Source organism: Solea solea, chromosome 19 (assembly GCF_958295425.1).
Source record: "Solea solea chromosome 19, fSolSol10.1, whole genome shotgun sequence".
NCBI classification, from domain to species: domain Eukaryota; kingdom Metazoa; phylum Chordata; class Actinopteri; order Pleuronectiformes; family Soleidae; genus Solea; species Solea solea.
Genome location: NC_081152.1, coordinates 3,558,963 through 3,579,612, shown reverse-complemented (window position 1 = coordinate 3,579,612; position 20,650 = coordinate 3,558,963). Strand labels below are relative to the sequence as shown.

Sequence of the window (20,650 nt, the reverse complement as noted above, 5' to 3'; positions counted from 1 at the left end):
TTCTGTAAAACAGTCAGAAAAACCGGTCGAGTGAGTCCTAGAAAAGCCTCAGCGGTAGTTTGTAAAGTGACAGCAGAGGTCGAACGTAGTCCCAGTACAAATGTCAGAGGTGTGAGACAGTGCAGGCTGCAGATGTGTGTGTGTGTGTGTGTGTAATAGCGTGTACACCATTGTGACCCTGCTGTGACAGCTATGCTTATGTTGCCTGGTTGGGATTGGAACAATAATATTGCACTGGTTAAAAAATAAAAAGCCTTTCCATGTGTTGGTCCATCACGTTAATGAGTGACAAAATAAAAATGCTACATATCTTCAAATATATTTCACCTGAAATTTTCATATCATGATCTTTAGGTAAATAAATAACTCTCAACCATAGAGGTCCTACATATACATCTTTACACTATGTACATTGACACATAATAAGGCTCCTAAACACACATTCATCACAGCAGTCAAACAATGGCCAAATGAGTGGAAATAAAAGAGAAAAAGAAGTGACCACCCACCCAAAACACAGTAACTCAACCCCCCGCCCTCAATCAAAGGCTTTTAAAGACACACTCAACTCTTCATACAATACATGTCCATGTATCTTTCCACTGAAAGCTTGGATAGAGTTTTCAAACAGACACGAGACAAAGATACTGTGCTGAAACAAGGGGAAAGCATGGTTTTTTTTAAATAATAAAAAAAAAATTGGTCTAGATTTTAGCAACATGGCCGAGTGCAATTAAAAAGATAGTTAAGGTTTTTTTTTTTAAGTCTAGTTGTATGAAGTACTTACATATAGTCTGTTTGCATGTTCTCCCTGTGCGTATGTGTGTGCAGGTTTTCTTCGGGTTCTCCGGTTTCCTCCCACAGTCCAAAAACATGCAATATGGGGATTAGGTGAAGAGTTGGACACTCTGAATTGACCGTTTGTCTCTATATGTGACACAAATTTAACAAATGACATGACAAGAACCCACAGGAGAGACACTGTGCGTCACAGGGAGTGCACTCAGCTATATGTTGACACCGTTAATAAAAACTGAAACCTTCCCCTTTAATACCCCTTGTTCCGTGACAGCCACAATTAGCCTCAACAATCCATGTGTCAAATCAGAAGACCCAGATTATGACACACATTTTTTACATGAATTTTCCGTATATATGATTATCTTCAATAAACACCAGACACGTTGTCTCAGAGTCACGACAATGAAAACCCCTAATATACTGTTTGGCACATTTCCTTGCATTTATGTCATGTGACCTGATGTCCTGACATAATATACAGATGTGTGCAACCTTGCACATACCCTGAAATGAATTTAAAATACAAAAAGATGTTATGCTCTACACAGCAACGACAGCATATTTCCACTGTGAACTAGTGCAAAAAAAGCAACAATGAGGTAAGACAGTTGATTGACTACAGTTTAAGAGAATGATTTTGGCTTTGGTGGTGGGCTGAAGACTTTTCTGACGCTCCAGTGTGACGTTAAAAAAACAACAGTGGACAAAGAGGGTACAAGCGCTCAACTCATGGGTTTCCTGTTTGAACCAATGACCCCTGGAGTCTTGCTGCAGTATAGTTCATGTTAGCAGGGACGACAGGCATGTTCAAAGCCTGGCCCGCGGGCCAATCACAGCCCTCTGTCAGATTGTGTACGGCCTATAGTTTTGGTTTTAATTAGGGGTGTCAAAATATCGCTTTAACTGTGATTAATTAATTACAGTCATACTTAGCGTGTAATGTTTTTTAATCGCGTTAATCTCATTTTTAATCTCTATCATGTATTGATCAGTGTTAATATTGTGACAGTTGTGGTTTCTGCGTTGGGTTTTCTGTTCTGAGAAGACATTCAGGGTGAAATGGGAGCAATCATGTTTGTAATTGATCTGTGTGTCATTGGATCACTCAGGCAGTTGTAAAAGTAAGACACATTTTTTGTTAACAAGCTTTCAATTTGAATTGATTTTGGGACCTTGATTGATTTAATCTACTATTGTGGAATATTAGAATTCTTTAAAAATCTATAGTTTTAGAGTTTGTATGACTGTATATTTTTGGCCTGTTCAACTATGATTTTCATACTAAATAAACCTTTGACTGTTCTCGGGCACAGACATCGTAAGCTGAATATTTCAGGGGGGAATGTAGATGTAACGTCCATTTCTATAAACAGTTGAAAAAGACTTTACTTGCTGTCATTTTTTTTGTATGTCAATGTCAATAAAGTTCATCTGAAGCTACTGAGACAAAAATGTCTGCGCTGGAATACATTTCTACACAAAACACAACTGTCAATTGTGAATGTGTGTCTCTATAGTGTAGAGTAAGTAAAACTAGCTTCACTGTGTGTGTGTGTGGATGTTATTTTAAAGCTGCAGTAGGCAGGATTGCAATTCTCTGAAAAAGTCAGCTGATGTTGAAAGGTGCTTAATTGTCCAACTCTGGTTTAGACTCTTTTCTTTTTTTTTTCTTTGTGACGTAGGCAGTTGTTGTCAGAGCGGGAGCAGCTATCATTCCACCAAACACTGTAAAAAAAAAAGAGTCTAGAGGTGGAGCAGAAGTAGTGATTATTGTGTAATTATTGTTCAATAAAATAAAATATCCTGCCAACTGTACCTTTAAGGCAGATTTGAAAATCTGATTATTTTGTGCACGTTGTCATGTTGGGTTTTACTTACTCCATACTCTCCTGTTTGAATGTAAAACACTTCAACGGTCGACAGAAGCGACAAAAACAGTGATGTTTGACGACACCGTTCGCTGTCTCACCACTGAAAGCATCAACTCAGCCATTTCAACATTCACGCTGAATCAGTCGTGGCCCACACTCTTCGCTCCATTTGGTCTGTGTAAAGTGGTATATCCTGGCTCCGCCCCCACCGAGCGTCCAGTCTGAAATGAAACGAGAAACACCGGGTCCGTTGCATGTGACGCGAGCAGAGAGAGCGGAAAGCTGGGAAACGCCTCACAAATGTCGACGAGCAACAGCAGCAAATGTGCGGAAAGAGAACTCCACCTACAGGTAGATCAGAGGTATTGCAAGCAGATGGACATAATAGTATAAAGGGATTGTTGCTGTGGACTGTACAGAGTTTCAGTTGTTGCTTAAATGCTGCATGCCCTGTTTTTCTGCTTCTTGTTCCACCTGTGAAGTAAGTGTACGGTTGGATGTTAAGGCCTTGGGTGGCCCACAGGCCACACTGAGAGGGAAGAATAATAAAGTAACACACCACAGATGAACTGAACACAACAGACCTGTGACTAAGACAACAAGTACAGTCCTCTCTGCTACAAGATACGTTTGCTCTTCACATGTTTAAAGGATCAGTTCACCCAAATTAGAACAAAAACACCCAATATCACTGTGTGTGTGTGTCAGTAATGCACATCATTCAAATAACCTAATAATCATGTCACTGTCAACCTTGTATTGTATTTGTTTGAATATCAAGGTTTATCATTTAAACCATTGTGTTTGTCATTTAAAGGTGCAGTGTGCACAATTTAGGTACATTAATCCAAACTGAGCCCTTTATATTTATTTGAGGAGGTGTGTCGTCTCTATGGAGACCGCCATACAGTAACCACAATGCTATCTTTCACTGTTTCTCCAACACACTTCTCTTAGGACAGGATGAGGTGAGGAATAATTCATCCACAAAATGGACCTTCACTAATCAATGTTGCTAAATTCAGCACACTGTACCTTTAAGTTTAAAGACATGATGTAGAGGGGTTGCACTCAACTCAACTTTTTTTCTCTTTTTTTTAGCTCAGATTAAAATCATTTTTGTTAAATGATCAAAATACTTTTCAAATTTGTCAAATTTAAAAAAATAAAATAAAATAAATGTAGCTTTTGTCACTGTGCAGACACTTTTTGTTTTGTGGCATTTTTATTGTGTGTATTTTTTTAAAGCACTTAATATTACACTCCCTTTGTTTACAGAGTGTAAAACATTGAGGGACTTACACTAATGTGAACATTTATGAGACCAATGTGAGTTTTACAGTGATTTTGAGCTTATTTGACTGATGAGATAATGCCATTTCTAAAATGATTTCTTGTGCACATTCTGGACAAATAAAAGCAAAACTAGCTTCATGAATAAATACCAGAAATGGTAAAAGATGAAAATTATATCTTTTGTAATTTGGGAGACCTGATCCTTGAAGATTGACATTTTCTTCACACTGTTCTGTTGCACTGTGAGGCCTCTCTTTCTCTCTCTCTCTTTGTTGTCGTACTTATTGCCAGTCATTGCTGAGTGTGAGTGAAACATGTCACGTAGCCGACAGGTGGGACAAAAACCGAGGTGAAAGTCATTGGCTTTTTTTTTCACGTGGCCCGAACCCCCGAGACTGTTGACTGTTTGAAGATGAATCTGGCTCTAACTGTTTGTCCTGAGCTCATGAGGGGGAATGTTTGGGCGTGGGTGTGTGTGTGTGTGTGTAGAAACGTTGGGGGGGTTCGGGCTCGTCCCGTTATACGAGATAACTTTAAGGCTTACAATAATTCTCTAAATCCTTCCTTGTCACTTTTTAATAGTAAATGTATCCTATAAAAAGTATTACTGTAAAAGAGTCATGCTACAGAACTGTCTTTTGTTCACTGCGTCCCATTTGGCCTGATTAGTCCACTCCTCCTGAACAGATCCCTAAATATCTCTCCTCCTATTCTCTAATAGAATAATAAAAGTGTGTTTTTATCCCTCAACTATCTTTCATTTCTAGACTACAACCCCTTTATCTCGACTTCCTATTTCCACTCCTCTCTTCATTCCAGCCATCACTCATCCAGAGATCATGGTGGCTCAGGCCGAGTCCTTTACAACCGCTGCAGCTCCTTCTTTTAATTATTTTGGCCCAAGTAACCCTCCACTGCCCTCCTTGGTGCTCCCGCTGCGGCCCCAGCAGCCCGCAGCTAGGCTCATACTTCTCTGGGTCGCCGTGGCGATGACTCGCTCGCGCTCTGTCTCGCACTGGCTCAGCGTTCGTTCGGGCCGGCCCGTTGGGTTGGGCGATGCCGACCCGGCTCCTGCGGGCTTCTGAGACGGGATGCTGCGAAAGATGTGGTTGCGCTTGCGCAGGAAGTCTCCTCCAGCTGCGCCCAGGCCAAAGCTGCCCTTCCGGAGGACCATGCGGTTGCTGGCGGGCTTCGCGGGGCGAGACCTCTGGTTGTACTCCAGCTGGGACAGGTGGGAGGCGTAGCCATCCGAGATGAACTGGAGGAAATATTTGTTCAGATTTTGGTAATTAAATCAAATAAATAATCCTTTAATCAACCCCAAATATACTCTACTATAATAATAACAATAAAAAACTTTGAAATGCTACTGCTTTATACCTAGACTTCAATGCATTTAAGAATGAGAAATTGAGATATTATGCATATAAATAATAATAATAATAATAATAATAATAATAATAATAATAATAATAATAATAATAATAAATAAACTAAAATAAAAAAAGAACCATGATGATTTCTTTCAAAATTAATTATCTCCTGATAATTATCACACAAATTCTATCCTCTGAACCTCTCGATGCATCAGTATTTAAGCTTTTCTTTGTTGTTATTCTGCTTCTGTTCCGTCAACACGACGTCACATTTTTATTATCAGCTCAGCTCACTTGGAACCTCGCCAGAGCAGGTGCCCAAAAAACGCACCAGGTACCAGAAACTATCACTAAAGGAAAAGCGGAATAAAAAACCAAGTAGAGTCAAATCCAGCCAAGTAATGCTCGGCCTGTAAAATGGAAAGGCTCCATAAGTTGCACTGCAGTCAAGATGATTTGTGATTTGTTGCTCACCTGACACTGGTGCTGCATTTTCTTTGTGGGTCTTCCCACTATGTAGATGTGAAACGGAGACAGACCGATGGACGTGTACACGGAGATGTCCTTGGTGGAGCCGTAGGCTGCGAAGATCCTCATGTGGGCCTGGTCAAACACGAGGGTCAGATTTTACAGACTTTCAAGTATGAAATGACAGCACTGCGTGTGTCGGCCTCTCTTACCTCATTGATGAGGTGTTTGAGGAAGTTGGCCTTGTGGCGGAGGGGGTCGTGAACCAGCCCGTCGCAGAAGGAGACGATGCCATGAGGGAAGTTATGTTGCGAGAGCCAGGCCACCACGCGCTGTTTCTGCATGTCAGGGCGACCCGTGACATACACTATCAAATAGCCCAAGTCCTGCCAGTATCTGCAAATGATAATAATAGTTATTCACTGTACATACAGTTAACTTCATTACATGCGGACAAAAGATTAGTGTTGAATTTTTACAGGCAATGAGAAATTTGTATATTTTCTGAAAAGTAATCACAGATAACTTTAATAATAAAAAACCTTTTGTCTTTGTCATTCAGTTAAGATCAAATTGCAATAACTGACCTATCAGCATTATAAATAATTCAAATAAACACAAATAAATCTAAGATGAAAAGGTTAAATAACAGGTCAATAACAGGTTAAATGTGTGCCTTTTAATGGCAGTTATGGGCTGCATTTCTTTATGTAGAAAACTGTTCTGTTTTGGGAACAATCCTTACCTCACCACATCTACAGCTCCAGCTCGAACCTTTGGGTCACTGCCCATGATCGACACACTGGCAGCAAACGACCCGTCAATACTGAACACAACAAACTCTGTTCCCCGTGGTAAAATAGTTAGATAGCTGTCTGCAAATGTGTGGTCACCCCTGGTGGAGGAAAAGCAGAAGAGAATACGAAAATAACAATCAGTATTGATCAGTATCTCACCCCGAAGAAGAATGTGAGATTAAATTGTTTTATAAAAGTGAATCCCAGCCAAGACAGGGTGAGTTAACAGCAATATGGACACAACAGAATAACCTAATAAGAGACGAGACAGAATAATGATAGACTGGGAAGTGTAGGAGTTTTCTAATTCCAGAAGATGGCAGTAATGCAACATCATGGATGCAAGCTGCCGTTACCCCCCATAGAAGAAGAAGGGTTGCATAATGGTACATACAAACAGTCAGTAATGTGCAGCAGAAATCCTGTTTTGTCGAACCAGCAGACACTGTTGATTTAATCAGTCATGTATGTTTACATACAAGGGATTAGCTTTGGTGCTATGAGGGTATATAAAAATATACACACTAAAAGATAAGAAAATACAGGTAGCAAGAGGTCAAGAGTAAAATAATAAATAAAAACTGCCATCAGCAGTGACTGGGCGCTCATATTCCTGCATGTGTTGCACACTGGATGGTGGCCAACAAAGCTGTGCATGGCTAATAACTCAGGGAACAGGGAGGATGTGATTTCCTCCTCGTCTGCCGTTGATGTGAATTGCTCTGGCTACTGGCTGCTGGTAGTAAATTTCTTTTTAGAGACATACATTTGCCAAAAATTACCACAAAATTCAAATTGGCTGACGTCCCACCCAGATTTACAATATGGCTCCAAGAGATTTTCTTTGTTTGTATTGATTTCAGTAACTGGTGGCCCGTGGGCCAAAACTGGATACACCTAAGCCTCAAAATGTCCGTCTGAAGTTTTAGACTTATTTTAACCATAAAAGCACCAGAGAATGTCCTGTAACTAAGTGCTTTTGCCCATTTTTCCTTAATACCTTTCAATATCTGGCAGTTATTTACAATTTACTGTTTGGAAAAATGTATTTAAAATAACATTTGGTTGAGCCTTTGTCTCAATGTGCAAAAACAGGCTAAAAAAACAGAAAGAGCGATTATTTTTCACAGAATTCAGATGTGGCCCTCATACTCTTCCGTTTATAAGTGAGTGTAATGAACAGCACTTTTAATGTGAAATAACAATGACTCTGCATACCTGACGACCATTTTGACAGGATACACACCGACACCCAGTTTTTTGTTTTCAGGGATTACATAAGAGACACGCCCACTGCTGTTGGTGAGCTCTGTGTTAAAGTACACCCACTCTCCAGAGGGAGGCTGGGTCATGATGTGGATGTCAATCTGCAAGAAAGGAAAACATTTTTTTACTGTCAATGACCGTAATGACATACTGACATGACTTGTGACAGCTGATTGTGTTAATACCTTCTCTCCAGTGAGGGTGACCATGTCCAGAGGACCGTACATGAAGCGTCCCATCACCATCTGCGCTCCGTCCTCCGTGAACACGGCGTCGTTCACGCGGTGGTTTGCCGTCACGTTCTGAGACACAAAGACAAAAGGATTTCTCCATGTTGACCATTTCACTTCCATTCAGTCATTTTACTGCTCAGCTCCAGATAAGAGAATTTCAAAGTGGCCTTCATTATACACTGATACATTTTAGAGGAGCAAAAAAAGATGTCTCAATAAAAAAAACTTAAATAAAACATTCATTTTTTACAATGTTGTATTATCTTTGACTTGCTGGCATTGCAATAAAACAAGAAAACTTAAAAACATATTAATACCAACGTTTTTTTTATATTGGTTAACAAAAGTTTAACATTTCCTCTTTATATTTCCCGTAGGAGCTGCAGCTAAAAACAACAACAGGTCTTACTCTGATTTTAACGTGAGTTCTCTTGCGAAGCCACTTTTCTCGAGGTTTGGACGGAGTGAATTCAGAGACTTCTTTCCCGTCCAGCTCCAAAATACTGGAATTCTCATGTCTCATCACCTGTCAAGAAAATAAATATCACAGCCTGTTGTCTCTGATCTGGACACTGTTTCCCTCAGCTCTCCACAGCTAACTCTTGTTTGTTTTTACTATCAAGGTTGATAGTAAATTCAAATGTATTTGAATGTACTTTGAATGTATGAAAAGAATAAGCCGGGTTCACTGTACCTGTCGAAGTAGAAAGGAGACAACATCTGTGGATTCCCAGTAGGAGGCGTGGAAGAGATGAGGCAGAGCGACCGTTGGAAACGCTGTCAGGGCGTCAGGACAGTACAGAGCATAGTCTGTCCTCTTACTGCCCCACCACCGAGAGGCAACTGCAGCAGGGAGAGGGGAACCAGGAAAAAGGTCACAGTGAGTTTAGGAATCAGTGTGAGCAGAATCGCCATCTCTTTCCACTGCAGAAGGATCGAAAACTGAAATGAGGACAGCACAGGTTCTCACTGTTGTCTGCATGGCCCTCGTGTATTTCACTGGAATCAGTTTACCATTAAGGGAATAGTTCATGTTTTTTGAAGTATGGTTTTAAAAGGTACGTGCAGATGTAATTGATATCTTAAGAATATTATGCCCACTGTTTTTTTTTTGTTATTTATCCTTTTCTGACTAAAAACTCTCCCACACGAAAGTTGAGACGTTGATCCATCGCTGCCTTCATCAGTAAAATAAATATGTTACCCTGGGAATTCAGTGATTTCTCTATGGACTTTGGTATGGGAAAGTGAGCAGTTTACAAACTTTAGTTTACAGACTGTATAACAGCAAGCTAGAGTGGGGGACATATTCTTATGATATCTTATGAGGTGTAGATTGTATTGGGTGAGCCTTTGGTGGCTAAAACCCTGACAGCAGCCATGTTATCAGTGAGAACAAGTGTGGTCAGTGTTATATAATTTCATATACCTTGTTTAGTTTTAAATGAACTTAATTTGTGTGCTATTAGGTGAGGTAATATTTTAAAAGTTTGTCCAACCATTTTCTTTTCCCCTAGACCCCAATTTTAAGAACCACTGAAGTAGAGGGACAGCACAGGGTGTGAAGGGTGAAATGTGTTTAAAAAGGTTTGAAACGGACACTCAGCTCAAACTCTAGGGAGAAGTCACACAAGACAGGTTTACAGGTCTCAAATGAGATCTTTAGAAACAGAACAACTAGGAACTAGGAATGAGGATGGACTCTAGCATCCATCCCTCATGTCCTTGCACTACAGCTCCCAGGATACCTTGCTCTATGTTCTTCAACACCCCCGGTGACGGGGGAGCAGAGCTGATGTCAGTGACGTCAGACATGTCATCGGTCAGGTGAGAAGTCATGTCAGAGCTAAAGTCCGAGCTCTGCTCTGACTCCACACCGTTGGATCTCTGCAACACCCGACGCATTTTGCTGCGCGACCGAGCGGACGACGTCCGAGCGGCAAATTTATTGTAGGGCAGAGTCAGGTGGGACAGCAGACTGGGCCTTTTACTGAGGCTCACTTTGTGTGCTGAGGGGGGGAAACGCTTTCGTCATCATACAAAAAAAACCTCACCTTGTTGACAAAGATATGGATCAGACTCCAGAGGTTAAAGGTCAACTCACTCGTGGCGATGTTGGAGGCGGTGTACGCGTCGGCTAAGCCTGACACCTGACTCGCTATGCTGGCCTCGCTGGCCCTGCGCGTGCAGCGGAGGTGAGGGACGCCGGGTGACGTGGGCGGCGGATACTGGCCGTCCACGAAATTATGTGTGTGAAGAGCATCTGCTGTGGGGAGAGAAGTAAATATTATGACAAGCCGAGCAGAGAGAGGATACATGACATATAACTATATAAAAATATAACTATGATTATGAAAAACTTCAAATGTGCCTGAGAAAGAAAATCTTTGCTCACCTTTGCAGATTTGATTTGCCAGACCTGGGAGAGAGAGAGAGAGAGAGAGAGAAGAATATTTAGTTTATTATTGCGCTGTGAAATAACCTGTAACTTTGTAATACATTGAAACTGCATTAACCCTTAGAACTCAGAGCATTGCTACTTTATATCACTACTAAAAATGTGATATAAAATGAATCATAACTTTGACTCAACAACACATAAGAAGCCAAAAAAGCCTGAATATGTGACCTGTAAACACACACCCTCAGGACGTCCATATAAGGAGTTGTGTATTATTCCCACAGCAAATTAACATGGTTGCAACTGTGAGCGCTAAAGGTTCAAATATCCACTGTAAATGTATTTTTTTTTGGTGTCATGAAGGTTTTTGTGCAAAACACATAAATAAAGAATGAATCAATCAATTCAGACAGGGGCAGAACCTGAGAGCACACCAGTGACCATGTTGCTGAAAGATGCACTCGACTAATCTTATAATCTTTAGATTTATTTATTTATATTTTATAAAAGATATGCAACAGGAGGATTTTATGTTGGTCCTGTTTTAAACAATACAGCAAAATGATTAAAGGAGAAAATGCACGTACTGTGTGATAATGACAATAAGTGCAGCACTAATTATTTCCAAGGTGTCTGGTAACTTGATGAACGTATGAGTGGTCACCAACTCCTCGCTCTGTTGCTGCTTAATGCTCCTTCATTTTCACCAGCTGGTCTCTACCTGAGTCTGTCTTTATTGCTGTTTTATTCAACTTTTCCTCCAACTTTAATATTCAAGTTGTATTAAAGGAGGAAACAGGAGGGTGATAACAGTGACATGAGACAAAGTTAAGAGAAACACACTCTCTGTGTGGAGCTGTGAAGTTTGCCAGTTGAGGATAGGCACAGGGATGGTGGTCTCACTGACGACACTTTCCTGGCAACGTTGGGAAGCCGCAGCAGACTCCATGAGAAGCTGAGGGTTACTCTGCACTGTCTCCACTAGATAAAGACATAAGAGACAAGACATATCCAGTAAAAGCTGGTTAACAACAAGAGAAAGCATTGACAACCTAATATTTCCTTTCTGTCTTTAAAACATAGCTTTTTGAGTAATACTGCTCACAGACAAGCAGACAAAGTCTCCCAAAAACATAGCCACATTGGTGGTGGTTCATAAAGACTCACCCATATATACATACAATATGCTGATGTAGAGGATGTGTGTGTGCATGGGCTCACCCAGGAGAGCAGAGTGCCCGTCACCCAGAGGAAAGCGCTGATAACGTGGAACACTAAAGGGAGGCAACAGGTGGAACCTCTTGTCCAGGAGCGGCTCCAGGCGCGAGGCCGAGGGGTCGGCCGGGTGAAACAGGTTGTAAACCTGCTGACAGGCTGGACGCAAGGCTGACACTGGGAGGAGAGGAGGAGAGATGTGGTGTTAGAGGTACAGTGTGTAACCATCCATCCATTTTCTTCTGCTTTAACCTCCACATGAGGGTCAGAGGGGGGAGCTGGAACAAATCCCAGCTGACAAAGGGAGAAAGGTGGGGTACAGAGCAAGACAGGTCACCAGTCCAGTCACACTCAAGAGTATCCAATTGACCTAATCTGCATGTTTCTGGAGTGGGGGAGGAAGCTGGAGTATCCAGAGAAACAGGGTACATACAAACTCCATGCAAAGGCTAAAGTAGTTTCAGATACAGATACATACAGATGTTGCTAAATCCTAAGATTTATAAAATAAGGGCCATTTTATAGAATGTAAATCATATATTCTAAGAAAGGCATGACGTGTCTGTGCCCCCTCTAAACTCTGTTTACAGTCTTTTCCAATTTTAGACAGTTACAGACAACAATGACCAATCACAGGCCAGTTCAGAGAGAGAGAGCAGGCACTCCTATAGGCTGGTTTACTACAACTACACTGCATGCAGGTTCCTTTAGTTTCTTTTGCCCTTAACCGTGGCATGACATACAAAAGGGAAGAAAACATTGCTCACCATCTAACGAGGGCACCACAGTCTTCCTCAGCGCGAGCACAAGCCCCAGAGGAGAGCCGAAGAGGAAGAAGTCCGTCACCTCGAAGTCAAACTTCCCCAAGGAGCCTCCCTCCAACATGGTGCTGTTGCTGGATCGCCGTGACCCAGGCTCAGCGTAGAGGACACTGGAGTGAAGACTGTTCAGAGAGATGAGAGAATGACTCGTGCAGTCACTTTGTAAATTCATCACTTTAAACTACAATAAGAAATATTCATTGAGAAGAATCAGAAACATAGTCCTGGAAGTAACTAAGTAGAGAAAACTATTATTAAACTAAACTTGAAGCACACACTCCCATGGGAGAGTTTTAAAGTTTTATTTTGTGATTGGCCTTAAATGTAAAGACATTAAATCACTAAACCGAACTGTAGATCAGTTAAAAAGACTTAACAATCCTAGAAACGTGGGTTAATCTCCAACAATTACCAGGGAAATGTCTAAAAGCTCAATATTTAACAGAGGAGTCTGGCGTATTTAGCGACAGCACTGTGAAAGCAGTCATCGCGACTGGTGAGTCACATCACAAACCCTGTGGCTGTATTTCAGTCCAGTGACTGTGTCAGACGGAGTCTGTGCTCCAGTCACGGAGGAAGTAACTGAACTAATCTTTTTAATTAACTGATTCTAATGATTCAGTTACACTGAAAACAACTGCTTTAAAAGTCACTAGTCACTCGTTTGTGTGTGTCGCAGTGATGACTCCGCCCACGTTGAGGAGGTACTATGTTGTAATGGAAACACAAACCAAATCGTGTAGAGGCGAGGCGAGCGGGGACTATGTAGTGGAGACATGGCTTTAGAGGGTCCAATTAAATTCTGCATGCTTTTGGACATGTGGGAGAAAACCGAATGCACATGGGGAGATTGTGCAAACTCCATACAAAAAGGTCCTCAGCTGGACGAGGTCAAAAACCTGGGTCTTTTTGCTGTAAGGTAACACTGCTAGCCACTTGGCCACCATGTGACCCAAAAGACCAAGCAAAACAAAACTTGTAGAAAGAATTAACTCAACATGTTCAAAGAATTTAAGTCACATGGCCAGTGAGTTTATCGCTGTAGACAAAGAAAGCAAGGAACCACATGTGACACATTTTTGTCCATTCCTGCGTCTCACCTGGACAGGAAGGCTTGGTGGTGTTTGATGGTGTCTAGCTCGTACGTGGAGGAGTCACTGCGCTTGCGTGGCAGTTGTTTCTTGGGGTCGTCGGGCCCCGAGCAGCGAGGGATGTCGATGTTGCTGCGGCTGAGGTGGCGGCTTCCCTCGAGGGACGGCGAGGACGGGGAGACGCTGTTTATGATGATACCTGGAGAGAGAAGGTCTGTGTCCTGAGAGACGGACATGGAGAGAGGACAGAAACAACTAGGTCAGACATGAAAGATGTGGCTAAATGGTCTTTAAAGTTTTATGAATTCTAAAGTTTTGGGAGTCCAATGTGGAAGAAGTTAGGGAACTATGGTGGCCTTCACACACCAGAAAGGTAAGATCATTTCAGTTTGGACTGAAATATGTCTGAAACTAGAGGATTGCTTTGACATTGGGTAGAAACATTTTATCATCCACAGAGGATAAATCCTGCTGACTTTAGTGATTCCTCACTTTTCCACCAGTGCATCTTTCGAAGGAAATATCCTTTTGTTTAGGCTTGCAGTTAAATTTGCTGATGACAAACTTAATTAATGCAATCATTTAATGGTCTGCTGACTTTTCCCAGTTTCATTTGTCCAATACTTGACCTCAGCAAGTACTGTACTTTGTGTTTAGTGCTAATAAGTCATTCATAACAACCATCTGATTCCAATTCTACCCCGTGTGAGGTATTTGTACACCAACAAAAACCTGTTTACTGTCAAAACCTGTTAAGTTTCTGAATTTCGCCTTTTATAGAACTACAGATCCTTACTTAGTGTGCTTGTATTTCATTGTAGCTGCACTGGGAGTTAATTCCACTGCCAGTAAACGTAAGTGAGGTTCATTTCAGCAGCTAAATGGCTTTTAATTACGTTTAAGACAATGGATGAGATTTTCCTAACTAGACTGAGACATTGGGGTTAAGCTAGCTATCTGAAAATTATGGGAAAACACCCAGAGGGTTTGTGCCAGTGTGAACATCCACAGACATTTTAAATGTGGTTGGTTCAAAAGAGAATCACAACAGCTGTTTATTAAACTGGCTGACCTGGGCTTTCATGTTTTTCCTTAAAATCAACTTTCAATATTGAGAAGAATCATCACTTTTTGGTATTTTCTTCCTGGAACTGGTCTATATGCAAGAACATGAAGCAACAGAAACTTTTTTAGAAGGAGAAGGACTTTGATCTGCGATGGGAAGCTTTAAACGTCTGTGCTGAAGAACCACCAAGAGGGAACTGGGGATTAGAGTGATTATGAGTGAGAATAAGGATGAGATCTGTGTCTAAGAACTTCAAACTGTGATATAAGACTTCAAAATATGATCGGGAACTTTTTGGAAGAAGAAGCAAGAAGCTAAGAAGCTTGGAACATTATTCCTGATAAGGCCATTTCATAGTTTTTGCATCCACAAGTCCACAGAGGTTTGCTGTGGTCAGCGAGATGTAAATGTCATCCACTCGTGTCTGCAAGAGTACAGTCGTCTGCAGGCAGCCTGGAAATTGTTGACTGTGCAGATTTCATGCTGTTCATACTCCAGATAAAACAATATTTTCTTCTTTTCTCAGCTTCTCCTTTAAGGGGTCGCCACAGCACATCGTCGGCCTTCAACCCTCAGCATGTTAGAATTGTCATTTTTTCCCTTCTTGCAATTGACATTACCATCTAACCTGGATTCATTGCTGCCCTGAGACTCACGGGGCAGTTTATTGTTAGTTTATCATGTTTCTCATCAGGCTGATACCTGCACACTGATGGTGCTGCCTCGTCTGCTGCTGTTCTGACTCTCTATCACCGTCACTGAGCTGCTGCACAGAGCATCGAATCCCAGGATTCCCCCAACACAGTCGCCAATGACACACACCTGCAAGGAAACAAAGCACACAAACACATTCAGCTTTCACTTGTAAGCAAAACCAAGCCACTGAGGCCAAAGTGTTGAGGCAAAGTTAGTGCAGAAACAAAAAAAATGCTTTTGGCATTGCTTTACTTATTTAGGCGAGAGGAGCTTATTTCCAGATTTTTATGATAAAAACCTCACACATAAAGTCAAACTATTAAAACTTGCTACTTTGCATTCAGTATGTGGTTTTGCAGTGATCTCCATGTGTTCCTGCTTTGCTGTGTTATTTTCTGGGTTTCTGCTTGTTTCTCTCAGTCCCTGATAAAAAATGTTTTATTTCAATGCACAGCTGCATTCATTGCATTTTAGGCCAAGATCTTGCACTGACGGGAGAGTTGGACTGGTGTGTTGTTTTCTCCAGATACATTTCAAAGATTCTCAGTGGGGGTTTAGGTCTGGACTCTGTGGTGATCAATCCAAATGTGAAAATGATGACTCATGCTGCCTGAACCAATCTTTCACATTTTGAGCCTGATGAATGCTTCAAAAAAACCTAGTCGTTCAATATATTTCAATCATCAGTTGTGAACAGGATGTTGCTCATCTTAGACCAACTCAAGCAAGCCCAGATCGTAACAGTCTTGTTCAGTAGGTACTAAGAGAAATACTAGACTTCTTCTTCTTTCGGCTTCTCCCTTCAGAGGTCGCCACAGCGGATCATCTGCTTCCATCTTGTCCTCTTCTGTTACACCAACTACTCTCATGTCTTCCTTAATGACATCCATGAATCTTCACTGTGGTCTTCCTCTTTTCCTCTTGCCCGACAGCTCCATCTTCAACATCCTTTGTCAAAAACATCAAACCATCTCAACCTTGACTCTTTCACTTTATCTCCAAATAATCAACCTGAGCTGTCCCTTAAATATGCTCTTTTGTAATCCTGTCCATCCTGGTCACTCCCAACAAAAATCTAAGCATCTTCAATTCTGCCACCTCTAGCTCCGCCTTGTGTCTTTTAGACAGCACCACTGTCTCCAAGCCATACATCGTAGCAGGAAGTATTGTAGACCTTCCCTTTTATTTTTGCTGCTATCCTTCTCTCACACGTCACCACTGACACTCATCTCCACCCAACCTGCACTCTCTTCTTCACCTCTCTTGTGAATGTCCTTTGCTTTGGATGGTTGAACCCAGGTATTTAACTCATCCACTTTCGTTACCGCTACTCCTTGCATCTCCACTGTACTGAAACATAAAAGAAATACCACCACCACCTCCAGGTATCACACTGACCTGGCCATTGAAGGATGTCCCTTCTAAAGATTTGATGAAGTCATTGTACACCTGATTGGCTCTTAGGATGACAGTCGCCACAGCATCTTGATACTGTGGTGCAGAGGTAGCCAACAGAGGCAGAGCAGCCAGCGGGATGTGGTCCTGACTGCTGGAGAGGCAGCCTTCATCGTAGCTGTAGGGGCTCAGGCTGCAGAGCAGAGAGGATGCAAAGGTTATCCACCAGACATACTTCTGTGTCCAATGTCTACACAGCAGGCTGTGCAATGTGTGCACATTTTAAAGAAGAATTCTCCAGACTGTCACTCACTTAGAGACTAGCGAGAATGCGTCAGCACACACAGCGGGACATGGGACCATCCGGATGGTGATGCGTCCCATTGCCGCAGGGTAGTGGACCCTCATCACGGTGTCAAAAGCCCCACTCAGGGTGTTTACATCCCCCTGCTTGCTGCTCTGTTCGCCTGCAGAACAAGTAATACAAATCATGTCAACTTGTGAGTCATAAAAAGAGAAAAGAAATACAACTCTTTGTTACTCGTAAAAAAACAACAACCAAAAAACGGACAGTTTCATTAGGAGGAATTTACAACGTCTGATGAGGTCAAATAAAATGATGTTTTATTGGATAAATTAGAAAAAAACTTTTCTAATCTTAGTTCATTTAGAAAATACATGCCGAACAGCAATGGTTTTTTTTTGCTGTTTGTCTGTCAAAAACAAAAATGTACCGTTTTGAAACATCAATTCATCTTTTATCAAAGAAAAGTACAAAATATTTGCTTCATCATGTCCTTTAGCTCATCGCTCTTTTATGTCACTGTAAGGAAAGTATTTTGGGTATTTTGTTGCTTGATTTCTACATTACTCGTGTTTACATTAATATTCATGAACCACACAATCAACAATAAGAAAACGTTTACTGCAGTCCTAGTCCGAAATCAACTTGGAGTCATAAGGATCTTTTTTCACTGATGTTTCTAATTCTTAACAGTTTGTATTTGATGTCATTCAAACTAAATGTAACTGTAGCATGTGTGAAGTGATACTTGGCGCTGCACCTGAGCCAGTGTCCAGAATGTTTCCACCGTGCAGGACCAGGACTAGGACGTGAACTTTGGACGGCTGCAGACACTGCTGGGATGAACAATCCTGCATGTAAGACATGAAACAAACACAGAGGCAGAGACAAAAAACTGTGTTAAGGTCATAATATGAGGACAAACTGAAGATGTACTACTAGTTACAACAATTACTGCTGTAAAACTGCTGAATATTTTAAAGGCAATACGAGTCAAAGGATCACTGTCAAATGTGTGAGTGAAAGACGTGCAAAAGATGCTGCATATACGGTAGAATAAAAACCTGAAAACTCAAGTGATCATCAAGCCTATATAAGTATAGATAATGTTAATGCAGACCATTTACTCAAGGAAACAAGATTAGCTCACTAATTAGCCACGTTTATGTGGATTATCTCCATCTATTTCAATAAAACACGTACCGTGTACTTCCTATAATATCTTCTCAGCACTATTACTAACAAATGGGTCACAGAGAATGTGTGTAAATTGCCATATTTTACATAGTTATCTTCCATTTCTGTGGCACAAAGCAAACTGTGTATGAAATGTGCTATACAAATACATCTGCCTTGGCTTGCATTGTTAAACAAAATAATTCAAATGTTGTTCCAAATATTCACATGTGGGACATATTTAAATATAAACATTGAATTTTCATTGGCACACACACAACACGAGGAGAAAACAAGAGAGAGCTCAGTTCTCTGCAAGAGCAGAATAACCTGAATTTTCTACCTCTGTTGAAGTGAAAGTCAGCTGATTGACACAGTAAAGGATAGATCCTAATGCCGTGATACTGGCAGGATGAAACTAAGAGCCTATTTAAGAGGAGGGATGTTATCTACAAGCACCGTAATTTAAGGTGTAAGTCTGAGGGGAACATGAATGAAGAAATAGCGAAAGAAACTTTACCTCCATCTGCGTCTCCTCATTACTCATCCCAGCATATTCCCCACCTGACTCCTGATACAAGACTTCTGTGAAAACAGGAAGTATTCACTGCCGTATTAAAGGTTGAAAGAAAATAAAGAATGTCCTGTGTTTGAGTGTTTTAAGAAATGATGCCTTGTTCTGTAAAAGTAACCCCCAGACTGTAAGTACACACACACAGACGGAGGCTCTCCTTACCTTGTGCTTCATCCACCTCTATTGTCTCTATCTTGTCCATCAGGTCATTTGAGCTCCACTTGGTGATCTCCTTGGCAAACATCTCCTCGTTGTCAGAGAAGTCCTCTGCATGAAACACAGAGATACAGAGTTGTTTCACATTCTTTTCTGAGCTGTTTAAGAGTTTTTTTTAATCTACACGAAGAAAGTGATGACTTTACCATGAGCGTCAAAGAACTCATCGTCTGTACTGTCCTCAGAGTCCCGTGCAATGCTCTGCATCCTCCACTCTGAAATGCTCTGATGAGACGGACTTCCTGTGCACACACACACACACACAAAGAAAAAACATGAGGAAAATGGATATTGTCAGGTCACAGAGTACAAACAATGACCACATGAAATTTAAAAAGGCAGGGGTCAGTGAAATTTGTCATATTACATTTACACAGCGAAACACATTAAACTCCAAGAGAGGGAGGGAGGGAGGTCATTCTCAAATCCACAGGTCATGTGAAAGGATGACAACAGTGCAGTTGTGTGTGAGAGCTTGGGCTGTGGGCAATTGTTTATTATATTGTATTCTGGATGGTAACATTCCCACAGAATAGGAATAATGGATGACCTTCGATGCCTGCCTAAATCAAGGTCAACATAACATTAATGTAAAGACAATACAGAAGAATTTTACACTTTTTGACACAATTTAAAGGGATGTGTTGGTTTGAAAAAGTATCTTGAACTTTTTTTCAGATTAAAGGCTCTGAATTCTGCATGACTTTGTAGTTTTGAGAAGAAAAGCAAACTGATTATTTCAATTAATCTACCGGGCCAGATACGAATGCTGGCAGGCCAGTTCTGGTGCACAGGCGTCTAGTTGCTGACCAATGCCCTAGGAAATCACACAAGGAATAGTGATGCTAGTATGCTTGACTCAAAGGACATAGACCAGGGAGTGATGAAGTGACATGACAAGATCAAAACTAAATCTCACAAAAAAACAACCCTAGTATAGACAAGTCAAGACCGAACAATGAAGTTCGGTAAAAATATGTTCAACCTACAAATAATTCTGGAATAATTCTGGAACAATAATTCCAGAATGAATTTAATTGTTGGCATCGGTGCCCCTCTCACCTCCTCTCTTTGATGACCTGTTGGAGGATCTGGACGACGTTGACCACTGTTTGGTGAGTTCTCCTCGATTCTCCAGGGAATCCCTATTTTTCCCTCCATCTGCCTCTGCTTTTGCCCCCATGGCCTCAGCTCCGGATGTCTGGTCCTGGCTCACAGACGAGCCATTGGTCTCCACTCCCCCTTCCTCGGTAAGGCTGTACTGGGCCATCTTCTTGGCCAACGCCAGCTGGGTCTCCAGCTCCAGCTCCCTGATGTCCTCAATGGTCAGGCCGTACCATTCGTCCTGCCAGCACCATGCCTGCCGGTGGGCACGCACCATCACTTTACGCAGACCTGGGAGGACGGCAACAAGGATTGATTGGCATGTGATTTCATTTGAGTGAAGAACAAAATCATGTTCCTGTGACATAAACCAGAAATACTGGATTAACCTTGAAAGGAATAATGTTATGGCTGGTAATTACAGGACGTGGTCTCAGGGATTCACGGGTAGGAAGGAAAATTCTAATTAAGAACCTTTAGAAT

General features: G+C 41.5%; 1 protein-coding gene across 7 annotated transcripts in view; it reads right to left on the bottom strand.

Annotated features, from left to right (window-relative positions):
• Positions 1-1,878: 1,878 nt before the first annotated feature.
• Positions 1,879-20,650, bottom strand: part of LOC131445963 (membrane-associated phosphatidylinositol transfer protein 2-like) — a 56,007-nt gene continuing 37,235 nt past the window's right edge. For 5 of the 7 annotated variants that reach the window (XM_058616773.1, XM_058616776.1, XM_058616774.1 and 2 more), the window contains 22 exons: positions 20,126-20,458; positions 19,210-19,305; positions 19,010-19,114; positions 18,794-18,858; positions 17,858-17,948; positions 17,107-17,260; positions 16,797-16,986; positions 15,405-15,524; positions 13,646-13,857; positions 12,492-12,667; positions 11,731-11,901; positions 11,353-11,490; positions 10,504-10,527; positions 10,213-10,374; positions 8,803-8,951; positions 8,518-8,634; positions 8,061-8,177; positions 7,828-7,976; positions 6,558-6,707; positions 6,025-6,208; positions 5,819-5,947; positions 1,879-5,226 (listed from right to left, as the gene is read on the bottom strand). In XM_058616773.1, coding sequence (XP_058472756.1) covers positions 4,858-5,226; positions 5,819-5,947; positions 6,025-6,208; positions 6,558-6,707; positions 7,828-7,976; positions 8,061-8,177; positions 8,518-8,634; positions 8,803-8,951; positions 10,213-10,374; positions 10,504-10,527; positions 11,353-11,490; positions 11,731-11,901; positions 12,492-12,667; positions 13,646-13,857; positions 15,405-15,524; positions 16,797-16,986; positions 17,107-17,260; positions 17,858-17,948; positions 18,794-18,858; positions 19,010-19,114; positions 19,210-19,305; positions 20,126-20,458 — 3,401 coding nt within the window. In that variant the 3' untranslated portion in view covers positions 1,879-4,857. The other 2 variants (XM_058616778.1, XM_058616779.1) reach the window with 2 other exon arrangements.